Genomic DNA, 17,246 nt, shown 5'->3' with positions numbered 1-17,246 from the left:
GTGTGTCATGGGGCAGGGGGCAGGCAGGGGTGAGGCTCACTTAATGTTGTCCAGGCGGCTGGAGTCAGGCTTGAGCACAGATGAGCTTCGGATCATCTTGTGCAGGGTCACCATGAGGAACACCAGGTTGACCTGGGGGCGGGACAAGGGACAGGCTGGGCTGAGAGTGGCCCTGCCTCCCTCAGTGAGCACTGAGACATGGGCCCGGCCTGGTGAAGTCTCAGCTGTGGCCCTCGCCTCTGCTGGGAGAACCCTGTATCTGCCCCTGAGGTGACAGTGAGCTGACTGACATGACTGGCAATTGAATGCCACTCCTGGCTGCTGGGAGGACAAGGCCCATGGCCTGACATACAGTAGGGGCTCAAATCACAGTCCCCCAGGCGAGTAGCCCTCAGCATCGGAGCTCCATGAACCCAGCACACTCTCATCCTCTCAGCTGGTGGCTCAGTTCCGATGTGGGGAGTGTGTGTGTGTGTGTGTGTGTGTGTGTGGTGGGGGCAGGGGCTGGAGTCAAGGCCAGCCTGGATGAAGGAAGATGTGGTGCTAGGGGTGTCACCTCCCAACTCACCACGATAACGAAGGAGACGGGCCCGATGAAACTCCAGATGAAGTAATTGTCCACTCGGAGCCAGCAGCTGTAAAGGAAACAGGGCCGGGGTATAGAGAGAAGCCGAGGAGCCATTCCCAGCGACCCATGAAGACCTAGGACTCTGCGGGCTACAGCCTCTGGGATCAGGAGGAAGGGAGGCCACCGCCCTGAGGGTCCTTTCCCAAGGGGTGCCGCCCAGCAGGGAACCATGCGGGAGGAACCGGTGCAGGGCTGGGATGTGGCAACTCACGCCTTCTCGGTGCCATAGCTGCGGTAGTCAATGGCAGCCGCGATGCCCACCACCAGAGCCGGGAAGCAGTAGCCGCCCAGGTAGTAGTACTTGGTGCGGGAATACTCGCTCTCAAACACCTCCACCAGCAGCAGGTAGAGGTGCACGCCCTCCAGGCACAGCCAGGAGAAGGCGGCCAGGAAGAAGTAGTGCAGCAGGCCGGCGAAGATGGGGCAGGCAATCTGCAGGGAGCACCGAGGGTGAGGGGCTCGGGCAGGCGTCCCCTTTCCTCTCGCGGCCCCCCAGGCGCTGGCCGTCACCTGCCCTCGAGTCCCAGCCCACCTCATACTGAGTCTTGTCGATCCCGACCAGGAAAAGCAGCTCAGCCAGGAAGAGGTTGATGCACAGGTTCTTGTGGATGGTGTTGCGGTCAGTCTGCAGCCCCCGCAGAAAGCAGAAGGTGGAGATGCAGATGGCCAGGCAGACCAGGGAGATCACGATGCCCACCCAGGTGATGACCGATAGCAGCAGCTCGTTGATGCGGCCCTGGTACTGGGGACAGGAGCAGGGGGCACGCTCAGGGCCTTTGGTTTTGCACACTGGGCTCAGCCAGGTGCCAGCTGCAGACAGGGCCCTGGGCAAGGCCATGGGCCACGAGGACTTCTGGTGCCGCCAATCTGGCAGGCCCCACCCCTCTGCACGCAGCAATGTGCTCACTTCCTCATGCTCTGGAAGGCTTGTGGAGAGATGACTAACGTGACACCAACTTGATTCTCCAGAGTGCCTTGGGAGACGGTGGGACCATGGCCATAGATGACCAGAGAGAACCAGATGCATGGCCTCATGCCCCAGGCAAGACTAGGAGCCCCCCACAGCCATGAGGCCGGCCTCCCCAGCACTGCCCATGATCTCTCTAGGATGCCATGCAAAGCCAGGCCAGCAAGCGGGCCTGCCCGGAGGAGCAGAGCGCCAGCCAGCTTACGATCTCGCGGTGAGCCATGAGCACGGCAAAGTTGGTGAGGTGGCTGCAGGCACACGTGGTATGGGTCTTGTTGGACTCCACCAGGCGGCAGCCCTGGGTTGACCAGTAGCCCAGCATGGAACGCTCCGAGTAGTTCCAGAAGGAGCAGTTGGCATTGAAGTGGTTCTTGTCCTGTTGTGTGGTGGCGCCGGGGTGTCAGAACTGGAGTCAGAACCGGGGAATCCCATTCCGGCCCCCCACACCTGGCTACAGGGATGGTGCCAAGTATCAAAGAAGTGCCTGGAGTCTGGGGCTCCAGCTGACATTCTAAGAGCTCTGGGGACAAATGGCCCAAGCTACTGAAGTGGAAGAACCCATAACTTGTTCTCGAAGTGAGCACATGGTGGAGGGGCAGGTACACAGCTTGGGAACACAGAGGGTACAGGGACCCCCATGGAGGGAGAAGGACAGCTCAGCTCACCTCCAGGTGGGCCACAGTGAAGATGACAGGGTCCATGAGGAAGACACGGCTGGACTCCTTGTTGATGGATGCTGCGATGACCTGTGAGTTCACCACTAGAGAGGCGCCCCCAGGGCCACCCGGGCCTGCTTCGCCGGCCAGCTTGACTGTGGCATTCTCCGTGGACAGGAAGAGGCCCAGGTTGTTGTAGAGGATGAAGACAACTTTGACCACCCCTGGCGAGGACAGGCATGTTTGGATGTGTCAGCATCCTCAGCTGGCGCACCTCTGTCCAGGCCCCTGGCTTCCCAGCTCGGCCAGCTCCTCAGCCCTCGGCCATGCCGGCCACTGGGACCTCTGAAGCCACTCCATAGCCCAGGCAGGTGGGGGGCAGGGAGCCCTGTCCACAAGACCACTGCTCAGCCGAAGGCAGTTCGAAACAGCAGGGCAGTGTGCCAGGACACATGGCCTGGGCCTCCGACCCACCCATTCTCACTGTGTGACCTTGGGCAAGCCCCTCACCTCTCTGAACCTTTGTCTCAGTGGCCCCATCCTGTCTGAGCTGTGAGGCCCAGGAGCCAGCTTTGCAACTGTAAGGCTCACCCTTGGGGCTCTGCAGCACTTCAGGGAACCCATGAATCCCCTCAAATTTTACACTAGCAGGAGGAAAGTTCAGGACTGCTGCCCTCCACAAATGGCACAGAGATGCTGGCACAGGGCTAGGGGGCGGGGAGGGGGCTGTCCGAGGCCCCGCCAGGGACACTGACCATTGCGGCTGTTCTGCTTGATGGTTTTGGCAGACAGCTGGATGGAGTTCTTTCTTGGGTACTCCTCCTGGGGGAACACCAGCTCCTGCACCTGGCCCTCTGTGTTCAGGACTGTGACTTCCAGGACTGTGGGGACAGGGGAAGGCAAGGCACACGCAGTTGGGGTCTGTTCCCAGTCCAGGGGCTCAGGCTACAGAACAAGACCCTGTGGCAAGACGCCCAAGCGTCGGGTAGCTCCTCTGCGGCCTCCAGGCCAGAACCCCATGGTTTAAGGTTGGTATCTGAGTTTGCTCTGGGTGACCGTGGCACTCACCCACGTTCTCCTTGGCAGCCAGGAAGCGGGCAGGCTCCCTGACGTTGTCGGCCAGCAGGAAGGCACCCTCCTCCAGGACGTCCAGGAGCATGGTGGCCGTGTGCACCTGCTCCGTGGCATTCATGTCCTTCCAGGACTCCAGAGCTTCTGGCCGGAGCAGATTGTCCACTGTCTCCACCACGGCCTGCGCAGGCAGGGGGGATGGTGCTGTGAGCCCCTCAACACCCTCTAATTCCTTGGGGTGGGCTCTGCATGCCCTCTTCTCAACCTATACCCCTATTCTCCCGTCAGCCGGAGCCCACGGTCCTTACACTGGGACCCCTTGGGTCTCACCTTGATATAATCCTTGCAAGTTCTCTCCCGCTTGTGCATCTAGAAAGAGATGGAGGTGATGTCAGGCCAGACCTCTGGACGCCAGTTCCCTCACCCCAGTACTGTCACATCTGTATAGCTCTCTCATCTGTGGCTACCACTGCCCCAGGGCTGGGCTATCAGCAAGACATTCCGTAGGGATCCCCAACACCCAGGACCGTCTGAGGCAGTACAGGAGTGAGACCCAGCAGTCCTTGGGCGGGGGGGTCCTTCTTCTCTGAGGAAGGGAGTGGAGGTGGCAGTCTGGCTGGGAGGTACCAGGTTGGATACTTCCTGTGCCCTTGGGGGCAGGCGCCTTCCCCGCGCCAGGTCAGCGCCGCCACCAGGCCCCACCTTGTTGTAGTTCTTTCCAGCTGACTCGCGCTCGATGGGCCGCAGGGCCTGCAGCTGGGCGTCCAGAATGTCCAGCAGCTGCTCCATCAGCTTCACAGAGGAGGAGACGTCCCCTGCGTAGATGGAGCCCCGGGTGTGTCGGGCCAGCTCGCTGGCGATGTTGGCTGCGTTCTCCCCACTCTTAATCTGTATGAGGTGGGGGGCAGGGAGGGGAAATCCCAGGTCTGTCAGGGACCATCCTGCCCTCCCCAGCTTCCCTGGCCCGTGCAGCCTCTCCTCTTTCTCTCTCCACTTCCCCATCACCGTCTGCCCTTTCCCACCCCATCTGTCCCTGCTCCCTTTGTAGGCCAGAGAGGTGACCCCGCAGTCCTGCCTTCCAGACCTGCCAGCCCGAGTCTCCCCAGTTGCTCCACGACCCCCGCTGGGCCCTGGGCCCTGGGCCTGAGCACATGTGCCTGCCTGCGAGGGGTGGTGGCTGGTACCTTCTGGGCCACCTGGTTGACCCAGGGGGAGGTGCAGTTGCTGAGGTCAGGGCCCCGGGGGTTCCAGAGCCCCAAGGCTGGTAGACACTGGAAGGAGGCAATTCCTGCAGGGACAGACAGACAGGAACAGACAAGGGAGCCAAAGGGAAGAAGAGAAGGATGGGACGGAGAGGGGGAAAGGAGATGACAGAGAGTGGGGGACGAGCGGACGAAGAGGGAGGTGAGGGAAACACGGAGAAACAGACATGAAGCGGGCCGGACAGTTGAAAGAGGCGCCACTCCCTTCGCCTGAGCTCTCCCTCCTGCCCCCTTCTGTCTTTGCCTCCAGAATCAGACCCTTCCAGCAAGGCCCATCTTGAACGCCCCCTCTCCACAAAGCACCTGCCAACCCTCCCCTCAGATCTCCAGGACACGCGGCCCTGCCCTTTTCGCACTTCAGCTGGCCACCCACGTGAAACTGGCTGTGCCTGGGGCAGTCACAGGTCCGTCTGAGGCTGGGAGCCAGGTCGCCTTCTGCAGGCTCCCTGCAGGTTCCGCAGGCCGGGCCAGGGGCACTGAGTGGCTTCTGTGCCCTGAGAGTTCTGCTGGTCACTGGGGATGACCCCTGCCCTCAGAAAGCCTCTGCTTCGCAGCAGAGACCACCACCCACACATGCATCTGTGCTAAGCTGCTGGGGGCATGGCCCCCATCCCTCCCCTGGCCGCAGCCTCTGTACTCACCTCGAGTCCCCTTGGGGCAGGGTCTCTCCACCAGCATGCCCTGCTGGGTGGCCGGCCACTGGACCCGCCGCACCTCTCGGGGCTCGCAGAAGAGCTCAGGGGACACGTGTAGATTCGGGGCTGGGGGCCGCCGGGTGCTGGGGGCTGGGGCTGTGGCTGGAGGCAGATCAGGTCCCAGCTGGTTGATGGCACCCACTGGGTGCGTGGTGAGGGGTGCCCGGCGGAGCGGGGTGGTGGCTGCGGGCGAGGCTGTGCTGGTGAGGGGCGTGGGCCTGGCTGTGGTGGTCGTGCTGAGGGGTGGGGAAGTGGCTGGGCCTGGAGAGGGGATACGAGACAGGGTCATCCCCGTGCTCGGGGCCATGCCACAGCGTGCCCGGGCGGCGGGCCCCAGGCCATCCTAGCATCTTCCTCACCTACTCAAGTGGAAACCCATGCTGGGCCCTGCTGGGTCTGGGAGTTGATCTCCCCTGGCCTCTCTGTGCCCACCAAAGTCCCTTATGCCCATGGGACCATATAAAGTAGCAAAGGGTGGTAAAAATCCACTATGTGTTCCGTAAGGTCTGAGAGAACAGTCAGGAGAGGCAGGGACAGAGGTGTCTGGGGGACAGGAGCCCCCCCCGATCCAGGTCCGCCCCGCCACCAGGCAGGGGCTGAATACCACCGCCTCCCACCCTCCTTCTAGCTGACTTTGGCTTATGTAACCTGGCTATGCTCCTTCCTTCTGGGGGCCTCAGCTCCCCCTTTTGCAAACAAGATGGGGTTAGATCAGGCTTCCTGGAGCCCTGGGGCGGCACAGAGCTAGCAGGGCAGCTAAGGGGGGTAAAAGAAGACTGCAGAGTTGCCCTCAGCCTGGTCTACATCAGCAACTCAGCTCTTTTGTGGATATTGGACTTCCACCCAGGATTTTGGTGGATCCAAGGGTTCCTGGAGTAAAGGTGCCCAAGCCCCAGGGAGAGGCAGTACAGTTCAGTGGTTGGGAGGCTGGCTTGAAATCCTCAAATAGGCCGGGCGCGGTGGCTCAAGCCTGTAATCCCAGCACTTTGGGAGGCCGAGACGGGCGGATCACGAGGTCAGGAGATCGAGACCATCCTGGCTAACAAGGTGAAACCCCATCTCAACTAAAAAATACAAAAAAATAACTAGCCGGGCGAGGTGGCGGGCGCCTGTAGTCCCAGCTACTCGGGAGGCTGAGGCAGGAGAATGGCGTGAACCCGGGAGGCGGAGCTTGCAGTGAGCTGAGATCCGGCCACTGCATCCCAGCCTGGGCGACAGAGCGAGACTCCCTCTCAAAAAAAAAAAAAAAAAAAAAAAAAAAAAGAAATCCTCAAATAACTTAATCCCCTACCCATACAGTGCCTCAGTGTACTCATCTGTAAAACAGGCAGTAAGGATCCCTATCATAGACCATGAGGAGGAGATGAGTTAATGACTGTGAAGTGCTTAGAACAGCATCTGTCACATGCTGTGAATTTCCTTTACCTCCCGATCCCCAAGAGCTCACAGGATGGGGCTCCCCACCCTGGGACCCACGGGTGGGTGGGGGTGGAAGGGACAAAGGCAAGCGGGCTCCATGCCTGGAAGTGAGTCGTCCTCACCAGCACTGGGGTCGGGCGGCCCGAACTCCAGGCTGTAGCGCACAACGAAATAGTTGTTCCAGACATACAGCTGGTTGTCGCGAGGGTTGTAGTCAACGGAGGAGATGAACTGGTAGGGGTTGGGGAAGGCGAGGCTGACAGGCTCCTCGCGGTTGGCATTGGTGTTGAAGGCATAGTCCACGCGGTTGCCAGCCGCCTCGCTGTCATCATCCACGTACACGGAACGCAGCACGTACAGGACCCCGCACACCATGAAGGCGTTGGACGCCGACCGCTTGTCGTAACCCGTCTCCCACGTGCCCTCGAAGCGCAGTGTGTAGGGGTTCAGCTGGCTCACCACCAGCCGCCCGTTGTTGCCCTCGGTGGCGTAGATGACCCACAGCCCGTTCTCGTCCACCGCCAGGTCAATGTCGGTCTTGCCGCCCCAGCGGTAGGGCGAGGTGTCGTGGTAGTTGGCGGTATTGATGACCGTCTCCCCGCTCTTGATGCGCGTCCGCAGGTCATACTTGACGATGTTGCGCGTGCGCTCCTTGTTGTAGAAGACGGCACCATCATAGACCACAAAGCCTGTGCCATCCACGCGGTTGGGCAGGCGGTAGGTGGTGGTGTGGCGGGCGGCCACGTAGTCCTCCCACGAGGCGTACTCGGTCAGTGTGTCCGTGCGGTAGGGGATCCAGGGCATCACGTAGATGCGGTCACCTGCCTGCAGCGGGTCCTTGCACCACGCGCCAGACTGGTGCTCCGACTCGTGTGTCGAGGTGGGCTCCAGCACCTTCTGCAGGGTCCCTGGGCACACGAAGACTGGGCAGAGCGGGCAGGAGGGGAGGAGATGGGAGAGGAGGGGCAGAGGCGAGAGGGAGGAGAAAGAGAGAGAAGGGGGAGAGAGGCAAGTTGGTCACGCTGCCGGCGGGGAGTCAGGTTGTCCCCTCCTGCTGCTGCAGTCACGGTTGCTTGGTAGGGCTGGTGATGGGAAGGGGGTTTCCGGGCTGGGACCCGACCCCCCTCCCCACGCCCTGCCCAGCTGCCCCTCTCCCTGGAAATGTGAGCCCTGAAGGCCATTAAGAGCAGGGTTAGTGGGGGGAAGTGGTGCCCCTCTTCCCTTCCCTGGCTGCTAGAGACCCCACAGGCTGGGGAGAAGGAGTTGGCAAGAGCCCTCCCAGAGGTGGTCCCGTGTGATTTAAGTGGGGGCAGAATCTCCCCACTACAGTCACTCCTGACTTTGACGGTCCAGGGACTTAGCATCCGGCCCCTTCTCCCTCTTCTCTGCCACTTAGGGAAGAGCTAGGGTCCAGGGTCCCATCCTTCACCAACCACACCCGGACAGACTTTTTTTTTTTTTTTTTTTTAAACTCCACTTTCTTCCTCCTGCAAAAACTGCAACGTAGAGTCACGTTCCCATACCCACTGTGGGTGTCAGGAGTGTCCCCCTATTCTAGGCTGGGGGAAGGATAGGGGTTTCAACTCTCTCCCCAGGTTCCTGATGCAGCCTGTGCCCCACCCCCACCCGGTACCCACGAAGTCAGTAGCCGAGGAAGGGATTCCCAGAGGCAGCTCCCAGGCTAGGACAGGGAACGGAGAGTCTGGCCCCTCCTGGAGGGCGCCCAGCCCTGCCCCCAGCCGGCAGGGTCTCTCATGGGGTCTGGCTCAGCAGCAGACAGTGGCACTGTGCACAGGGGTGGGGGTGGGAGTGGGGACATGGAGAGGGACAGGACTCCCGGGAGAGGTGGGGAGGGAGCGGAGAGCTGTGCAGAGGGAAGAGAGACAAGGGGGTATGGGGGCTTGGCGAGGTCCTGGCTCCGTGGGAGGCCGCGCTGCAGACCACCTGGGAAGAAAGGGTTAGTGCTGGCGGAGGAGAGAGGGGTGAGCAGAGAATTCACTCCAAGGCCCAGGCCCGACTGAGGGTCCCTCAGGGGGGCAGTCCCAGGTCCAGCTCGGAGGGGGCAGGGGAGGGAACCAGGCGCTAGGATAAAGACCCAGCCCGCCCCAGCCAGGCCCCCCACCTCCCCTGGCCCGGACCCCGATTTACCTGCGACCATCCCCGGCTCGGGAGGAGGGACCAAGGCAGCGCTGATGTCAGAAAGGTGGGGGGCCCCGCCCCACCCCCCCAATCCCTGAAAAGGAGGAAAACCTCAACTGCATCTCGTTGGCCGCTGCTGGCCGGCCCACCCTTGCCCAGTCACGTCCCAGCGCCACCTACTCCTAGCCTCCCCTTGACTGATCCTGGGGTCAGTGTGGCCAGACCCCCCACCTCCTCCCAGAGTGCCGACATCCATGCGCCCCTCCATCCAGGATGGCCGGGCCTCCCTCACCTCCCGGCTGGCAGAACCCACACACAGGCCGGGGCGAGGGCACGGGGCGAGGGCGGAGGGTTTGCAGTGAATTCTCTGCTCCTGCTTGGCCTGTCACCAAAGCAGCTGGCCCCAATGGGACCGGGGGGGGGGGGGGGGCTGGGACCTGGCACCGGCTTGGGGGGCAGCCCCAGTGGCAAGAGGGGCTCGGGCAAGAGCTAGTCCTCATTCCCCACCTTCAGCAGGCTTGGGAGGGAGGGGGACAGGCAGCACTCCCTTCACAGCGTGGGGACAATGTGGCTCAGGGCCCCCGGCACAAAGCAGCCAGGAGGATGTACTTTTGTAGAGGGAGAGAAGCCTGGGACATAGAGCTGGCCAGGAGCCAGAACGACCCTGGCTTGGGCCCTGGGGACTGGCCATCTCCCTGTCCCTGATGCCCCGAGGGGGTCAGCCTGCACACTCCGTCCAGCACACTGGCTCTGCCCAAGCCGGTCCCCACCCCCGCCAGGTGTGTGGCATCTGAGGGGACATGTTTGTGTGAGGGGGATGGTGGGAGGCCTCAGAGCCTAACCTGCTCAGAGGGTATCAGGGGAGGAAAAATGTGGTTAGAGGTCAACCCAGGGGAAGGGGGAGAAGATGAGGAAGGGTCTGTCTGGGGCCTTGGACAGCAAGGACCTTTCACCAGCACCAAGCTCCCAATCCCTCCTCTTCCCTCCCTTACCCCATCACCCCACCCGCCCTGCCCTGGCCCTCGAAGAGAAAAGCTCCAGTGGTGCCGCATCCAAACCAGTGGGCCTGCAAGAAGAGTGGCTGGTGCTGGGAGGGAGAGAGACTCCAGGAGAGAGAGAGGAGAGTGGAGGGGTGCAGTGAGGGGGCGGACCTCGGGCCAACAGCCCAGGCCTCTCTGAGATGGGGGAGAGGGGAAGACGGGGAGGGGAGCAGCTCAGAGGGGCCCTGCCCCACCTCCTTCGGAAGGGATGCTCCACAGACCACTGTAATTTCAAGGCAAAAGGGATCCCTAAAGGCCATTCCTCCAGCCCCGCCCGCTGCTGCCAGCCTCAAATGGGTAATTTCCCAAAACTTTCAGGGGAGGAAATGGTCATCCCTAACATCTCACCCTAGAAGCCCCTCAGCAGCAGCACCTCCGCCCCACCAGTAACGGACAGCCCCATCCACTAGGGAGTTCTCTGCCAGAAATTACAGAGTCTGTGGAAGTCCCCAGACTGTGCCCCCCCCGCCCGCCGCCCCTCTCCCTGGTCCTCTAACCACAACAGCCCAGAAGAAACCCTGACTGCAGCTTTGCAAGTGTGAAAGAAACAGAGAACACGCTCCCCCACCCTTCGCTCCCCCAACCATGAGGCCCGCCCCCGCCCCCTCGCCCTCATTTTTTCATTTTTTGGCAGGCTGCCCCCTCCCAGGGCTGGGGACAGCTGACACCCCTCCCCAGGGCTGGGCCCCCAGCTGGTCAGAGATGGGATCGGGTTGGGGGTGGGGAGGACTGGTGCTCCGTGCTCCAAAACAGCTCTGGGCCTTGGAAACGTCAAACCAGAAGGAACTTAAGCCACCAGGAGCCCGAGACATAGGAGGAATCTGCTCCCCAAAAGGAAAACAATGGTGTCCCCTCCAGCCCGCCTCCCCTGAACCAGAAACATGTTATAAAAGGTGCAGGTGAAGGAGGAAGAGAGAGGGGAGAGACAGAGAGAAAGAGACAGAGAGAGAGAGAGAGAGAGAGAGAGAGAGAGAGACAGCTCACCCGGTGCCCCAGTGGGGGAGCCGGGGAAGGGAGTCCCTCCCTCCCCACCCGCCCTGGATGCTTATACACTTCTCCTGAAGGAGGCAAAAGTAGTATGAGAGAAGGCCAGGTCCCCTGAAAGGGCCAGGGACCAGGAAGGAGGGACAGAGAGAGACAGAAACAGCGAGAGAGAGAAATTCTGCCCAAGCTCAGAGAAGAGCTTCCGTGGGTATCTGGAGGGTGGAGATGCCCGTGGCCGCACCAGGGCTGGCCCCGCTGGGAGGACAACCCGGGGTTGGGGATACCGACCGGACCGAGTGTGGGTGGGGGAGAGAAGAAGGGGCCGGGAGGGAGGGCAGGTCACATAAGTATGGTACAGGTAGAACAAAGTGTGAGTTAGGGGTTAGCATTGGTAACAGTGCGTTTACCTTTCTGCTCCACTTCTACTTTAAGCATCGGAAGAGAGAGAGAAAACAAATTGAAAAAAAAAATGTGCAAGAAAAAAAGAGAAAAAAAAAAAAGAGATTAAATTGCTTTCGTTTCTTTTCTGGCAACACGCCCCCTTTTCCTTTCCTTCCTTGCTCCTGCTTCCCCAACCCCTTCCGTAGCATCAGCTTGGGCCCCCGCCCCCAGGTCCCTTCCTCTGGGGGTGGTCAGGTGGGGTGAGAGGGTGCCAGGGAGACAGTCAGAGGGATGAGGGGGACACACACGGGAGGGAAAAGACACAGACACAGGTGTGGTAGGGGGGTACAGGCAGGCAGGCGGACAGAGCCCTCAGGTGGCGGGGGGCACCCTTGGTGCAGAGGGGGCAGGGAGTGGGGAGCCCCAGCTGGGAGGTGGGCTCCGGTCAGAGGGGGCACCAGGGAGTGGTGAGGTGGAGGAGCCACTCGGCTCCCTTCCCACCCTGCCTGCTGCCCTCCTGCTAGAACCAGGGGCCCCAGGGGAAGGGGTTCAGTGTCTCCCAGGGCCTGGGCCCACCCTCAGCCGAGAAACAGGCTGAACTCCTTCCCCTTTGTGCTGGCCTCACCCAGGTCCAGCTGACTTCCCCCAAGCCCTCACAACCCAGAAGAAGCCAACACAGAGAGAAGGAGGCAGAGCCAGACACAGAACGACAGAGAGGCAGACAGGCAGTTGCACCCGGACCCCAGAGAGAGCCAGGGTCGGGGAGACGGAGGCAGAGAGGTGGCGGGGGTGGGGGACACAGACTGGGTGGGACAGCAGGTGGGGGCACAGACACGCTCCCAGGCTCCCCAGGGGCAAGCCTGAGGTTCGGCTTCTCTGCTTAACCCACCCAGGGCCCAGGGGCCCAGGAGATGGGAGCTCCGCCCTGCCCGCTGCCCTGCGGACGGGTGGCACCTAGGGGAGGAAGGGGCACGGTTAGACTGTGCTCAGCTGCAAAGCAAATCCAGCATTAGTCGGGCTTGTCCAGTGTGTGGGCGGGTTCCCACACATCACATGCCCCCTGCCACCCACCCCTGACCCACCCTCACCAGCACTTGGGGTCACCCCAGCCTCTGAAGCCCTGGGCCAGGTGGCTGCCCAGGCCGCTCCCCTCTGCATCCCTGGCCCCTCAGGAACTTCTGACCAGAGGGACTGGCTCTCCTGGCCCCTCTCTGAAGCTTCCAGCACGGAGCTCCACAGGGTCAGCCTCTGGCTCCCTTCCCAGCGCCTCACCCAGGGCCTGGCACTCAGGAGATGCTCAGCGAACATTTGGGAGACGAGTGCCTGGCCTCCCTGTCCTCTAGCTATCTGCTGTCCCCCTTTTTAACTCCAGCCTCCTTCCTCTGAAGGATCAGGAGTTAGCTCTGCCCCCAACATCCACCCCGTATGTATGCACACACGTGTGTGTGCATGCGTGTTTGTGTGTGCGCGTGTGTGTCTCCTGTCTCCCCAAGGGCTCAGGCTATCTCTCTTCCATCAGACAGGCGGCTGTCCATCCTCTGAACTGTCCTGCCCTCTGTCCCCGGAGCCCGCCTGTTCTCTGCCGGTTGTGGCCCCTGGACCACACTCAGGGCCTCGGCTTCAGGTCTCTCAGCTCCTCTCCTCCCCTAGCTTCTTTCCTGCCACTTGATCTGAGCCTCTCGTCTACTTGCTTTGGCTTCCACTTGGACCAGGGAGTTTTTCCTGCCCTTTATCTCACCGGCCTCGGGAGAAGTTGGGTTCATTATCCGTTGTTATTTTAATTTTGATTACCACAGCAATAATCGTAATTGACAAGAGGCATTACAAGGAGTTGCAACAAAAGCAACAACTACCAAGTGTCCAGCACTCATGAGGGGCCAGCAACTATGCTAGGCACCTCACGGGCCATCTTTCAAGAACCCTGTCTACAGATGGGAAAACTGAGGCACACACATGGCTGGCGGAAGCAGGCACCATTTCCTTTGCATCTATAGCTCATGTGCACACAAGCTTGACACACTGTCGCTACTCCTTGCAGCTTCCAAGGGAAAGCTTTTGACCCCTCTTCACCCCATCACAGATGAATAAACAGGCTCAGCTGGCTTAAATGGCATCGGTAATATTACTGAGTACATCCTGAACCAGGCATGGGTCTGGGCGCTGGGGCGGCGGGTGAAGACGAAGCCTCTGCCCTTGGGAAGTTTACACTCAAAACCCTGCCACCGGGAGCGACTCTGTGGCCGGCCTGGGCCAAGCGCTTCTCACAGGTCATCTCGTGGACTCCCTCCTCCTTCCGTAGTGGCCCAGAGAAATTAAGTCATTTGCTCAGGTTTCAGAGCCAGAAAGCTCAAGAGTCCAGTCGAGCCTTGAACCTACACCCATCTGACTGCCCCCGCTGTGCTGAGCTCGCTGCCTCCCGCCCCCTTTCCCGGCTGCCCCAGCCGCGGGAGTCGGCCGTGTCCCCAGTGCTGTGGGGAGGCTTCAAGGAGCAGATGGGCATCCCCCTCGGTGGTGGCTGAAGGCCTCAGGCGCTGAAAGGAAAGGACGAGGAGTAAAAGAAGAAAATTACGGAAGCACAGAAGGGATCCTGTTTCCCCAGCATCGAATCACCTGCGAGGAGAAATCAAAGGTTGGCGGGGAAGGTTGGGGTGGGAGGGGAGAGGAGGGAGAGTTACAGGGCCTCTTGGTCCCCAACCCCGGCCCACCACACTCAGACACCCTGATGGCCCTGCCTTCTCCCCACCCTGCCCGGAGGCCCTACCACCAGGTTGGCCACATGGAACCCATTGTGGGAGGAGAGGGGAAGGGATAATGGGAAGGAGGGAGGGAGGAGGGAGGGCAGGAAAAAGGTGATGTCAAGGGTGGGGTGCTGAGGAGGAGAGACCCTGTCTTTGTCTGATCCCCTTGGCCAGGTGCAAGATGGGGAGGCTCCTGGCTCCCCAGATCACTTTCTTCAGGCGGCCTGGAGGCCATCCTCAGTCCACCATGGCGGTATTTCCTTTGCAGACAGGAAGTGCCACATGGTAATGGGGAAACCAATGGGGAGCTATGAATCTGTTGAAAATGCCCCCAGCCCTTCACCCTGGATCTGCCACCAGGCCTCGGAGGGCGGTATGCCGCTCTATGGGTATAGAGTCCAGCTTCCATGATTGGGAAGGAGTGTGTGGGGAGTGAGGGTGCTGAGATAAAGAAGAGGTGTTGAGAGGGGCAGTGGGGTTAAGTGAGAGGGAAGAGAAGGGTAGATGAGAAGGATCAGAAAAGGAAGGGATGTGAGAAGAGGAGGGAGGCAGATGGGCGAGAAAAGCATCGAGGCCAAGGGAGAAAAGAGAGATTAAGTGTGCCAGGCAGAGCACGGGACCATAGCCTGGCAGTGTGGAAATGAGTACAGGGTGCATGAAGAAGCAGGGTGAGTGGGCTGGGGTAAAGAGAGCTGGAGACGGTGCCCCCACAGGAGGTGACAGAGTCTGTGAGGTGGGGGAGCAGGCACTGAGTAAGGACAGTGGTGTCTGGGAGAAGAGAATGTGTGTTGGAGAGAGCAGGCCCGGCTGTCCCCTCTGTGCCCAGGCCCCATGCATGTGTGCGCATGTGTCAAGGTGTCTCCTCCTCACTCACTCATGGGGGAAGGGCCCGCGTCCGCACAAGGAACAAGATGACTCACTGTAGGGGACACAGTCGTACTGCACCTCCAGGTACTTGTAGGTCCCAGGACAGGGGTCAGGAAAGGCATCCGAGCCGGCGACCACCACACACTGGGTGCGGTTGTTACACCTTCAGAGGAGAGACAGAGTATTGGGAAAGAAACACATAGACTGGATTGGGGGCGGGAGGGGTTCATGCTCCAGGGTCATGGTGTCATAGACACCCCCAAATTGGGAAGGGGCAGTGGAGCTGGAAACCAAGTGATATAGTTTGGATCTGTGTCTGCGCCCAAATCTCATGTTGAATTGTGATCTCCAATGTTAGAGGTGGGGCCTGGTGGGAGGTGACTGGATCATGGGGACGGTTTCTAATGAATGGTTTTAGCACCATCCCCTCCGTGCTGTTGAGATCTGGTTGTTTAAAAGTGTGTAGCACCTCCCCTGTTCTCTTTTCCTCCTACTCTGGCCATGTAAGACGTGCCTGCTTCCCCTTCACCTTCTGCTATGATTGTAAGTTTCCTGAGGCCTCCCCAGAAGCAGAAGCTACTATGCTTCCTGTACAGCCTGCAGAACTATGAGGCAATTAAACCTCTTTTCTTTATAAACTACCCAATCTCAGGTATTTATTTATACCAGTATAGGAATGAACTAATACAACAAGCCCAGAGGCCTTTTTTGGGCACTTTTTTGTTTCCTGCCTGCTCTCTCTTTCCCACCAGCGTTCTTCTACTTTCAGCCCCAGCACAGCATCATCCTCAGAGCTGAGAAGGAGGAGTCACCCCCTCAACAGTGCTTTCCTGGACACCCCTCATCACTTTCATTCTGAATGTAGCTGACAATATTATATCCTTGGCATTTTTCTTTAAATGGACTTTAAAGCCCCCGCATTGGTCACTGGAGAGTAATACATGTTAAGCCATGCACGTGAGGTGGTGCCTCTGCGAACTTACGATCAATGAAATGTTCAGTGTCCAGCTGTGTCCACTTCACACCATCTCGTGGACACGTCCCACCCTTTGGGCAGTGCTGCTGTGCAGACTTATAGCCAGGGCAGCCAGGAGAAAGCGTCCCCAGGGAAAAGCCATTCTCAGTTCCCAAGAGGGAACTCCTCCAAGTCACTGTCAACTTCCCAGGGGGCTGGCTAGCATGTAAGGGGGAACCTATTTAACAACAACAAAAAGATGTGTCTCATCTGCTATCTGTCTCTCTGTCCCCACTGTCAGGGTCCCTGTCCCTTGCAGCAGGCTGGGGCTAGGCCAGGCAGGACGCAGGCATGCAGGACATAGTTTGACAGGCTTCCCCACAGGTATGGGGCAGAAGAGGCCCTGTGTCTCCCCTTCAGTCCTGCTCTTAACCAAGGGTACTAAACACAGGCAGACACTTGAGAAGGGACGAAGGATCTAGCAGGGAGAGAGAAAAATGGGGGGCAGGATGGGGCATGGGAAGGTCTGTCTATATCCATCCACCTCACCCTTTTCTTTAAAAATAGAACACTGGCTGGGCGCGGTGGCTCACACTGCAATCCCAGCACTTTGGGAGGCCGAGGTGGGCGGATCATGAGGTCAGGAGATCGAGACCATCTTGGCTAACACGGTGAAACCCCATCTCTACTAAAAACACACAAAAAATTAGCCAGGCATGGTGGCAGGCGCCTGTAGTCCCAGCTACTCAGGAGGCTGAGGCAGGAGAATGGTGTGAACCCGGGAGGTGGAGCTTGCAGTGAGCTGAGATGGCGCCACTGCACTCCAGCCTGGGCGACAGAGCGAGACTCCGTCTCAAAAAAAAAAAAAAAAAAAAAAAGAACACTGGCTGGGCGTGGTGGCTCACGCCTGCAATCCCAGCACTTTGGGAGGCTGAGGCGGGCAGATCACCTGAGGTCAGGAGTTTGAGACCAGCCTGACCAACATGGTGAAACCCTGTCTCTACTAAAAATACGAAAATTAGCCAGGCATGGTGGTGCATGTCTGTAACCCCAGCTAAACAGGAGGCTAAGGCAGGAGAATCGCTTGAACCCGGGAGGCGAGGTTGCAGTGAGCCGAGACTGAGCCACTGCACTCCAGCCTGAGTGACAGAGCGAGACTCCGTCTGAAACAAAACAAAACAAAAAATAGAATCCTGGGACAGGGTGCAGTGGCTCACGCCTATAATCCCAGAACTTTGGGAGGCTGTGGTGGATAGATCACTTGAGGCCAGGAGTTTGAGAGCAGCCTTGCCAACCTGGTAAAACCCCATCTCTACTAAATATACAACAATTAGCCAGGCGTGGTGGGGCACACCGGCAATCCCAGCTACTCGGGAGGCTGAGGCACAAGAATCACTTGAACCCAGGAGGCAGAGGTTGCAGTGAGCCAAGATCGCACCACGGC

General features: G+C 59.7%; 1 protein-coding gene across 3 annotated transcripts in view; it reads right to left on the bottom strand.

The window, feature by feature from the left end:
• Positions 1-17,246, bottom strand: part of ADGRL1 (adhesion G protein-coupled receptor L1) — a 64,272-nt gene that overhangs the window by 8,331 nt on the left and 38,695 nt on the right. The window contains exons 2-16 of one of the 3 annotated variants that reach the window (XM_050769915.1): positions 14,901-15,010; positions 8,847-8,931; positions 6,800-7,621; positions 5,226-5,540; positions 4,507-4,610; positions 4,025-4,210; positions 3,653-3,691; positions 3,320-3,503; positions 3,007-3,132; positions 2,261-2,475; positions 1,801-1,971; positions 1,161-1,370; positions 840-1,060; positions 569-635; positions 41-132 (exon numbers count right to left, since the gene is read on the bottom strand). In XM_050769915.1, coding sequence (XP_050625872.1) covers positions 41-132; positions 569-635; positions 840-1,060; positions 1,161-1,370; positions 1,801-1,971; positions 2,261-2,475; positions 3,007-3,132; positions 3,320-3,503; positions 3,653-3,691; positions 4,025-4,210; positions 4,507-4,610; positions 5,226-5,540; positions 6,800-7,621; positions 8,847-8,931; positions 14,901-15,010 — 2,947 coding nt within the window. The remainder of the gene's footprint in view (positions 1-40; positions 133-568; positions 636-839; positions 1,061-1,160; positions 1,371-1,800; positions 1,972-2,260; positions 2,476-3,006; positions 3,133-3,319; positions 3,504-3,652; positions 3,692-4,024; positions 4,211-4,506; positions 4,611-5,225; positions 5,541-6,799; positions 7,622-8,846; positions 8,932-14,900; positions 15,011-17,246) is intronic. The other 2 variants (XM_050769912.1, XM_050769913.1) reach the window with 2 other exon arrangements.

This window comes from Macaca thibetana, chromosome 19, assembly GCF_024542745.1.
Source record: "Macaca thibetana thibetana isolate TM-01 chromosome 19, ASM2454274v1, whole genome shotgun sequence".
NCBI lineage: Eukaryota > Metazoa > Chordata > Mammalia > Primates > Cercopithecidae > Macaca > Macaca thibetana.
Note: the sequence above shows the minus strand (reverse complement) of the source record. Positions and strands in the feature narration are given on the sequence as shown.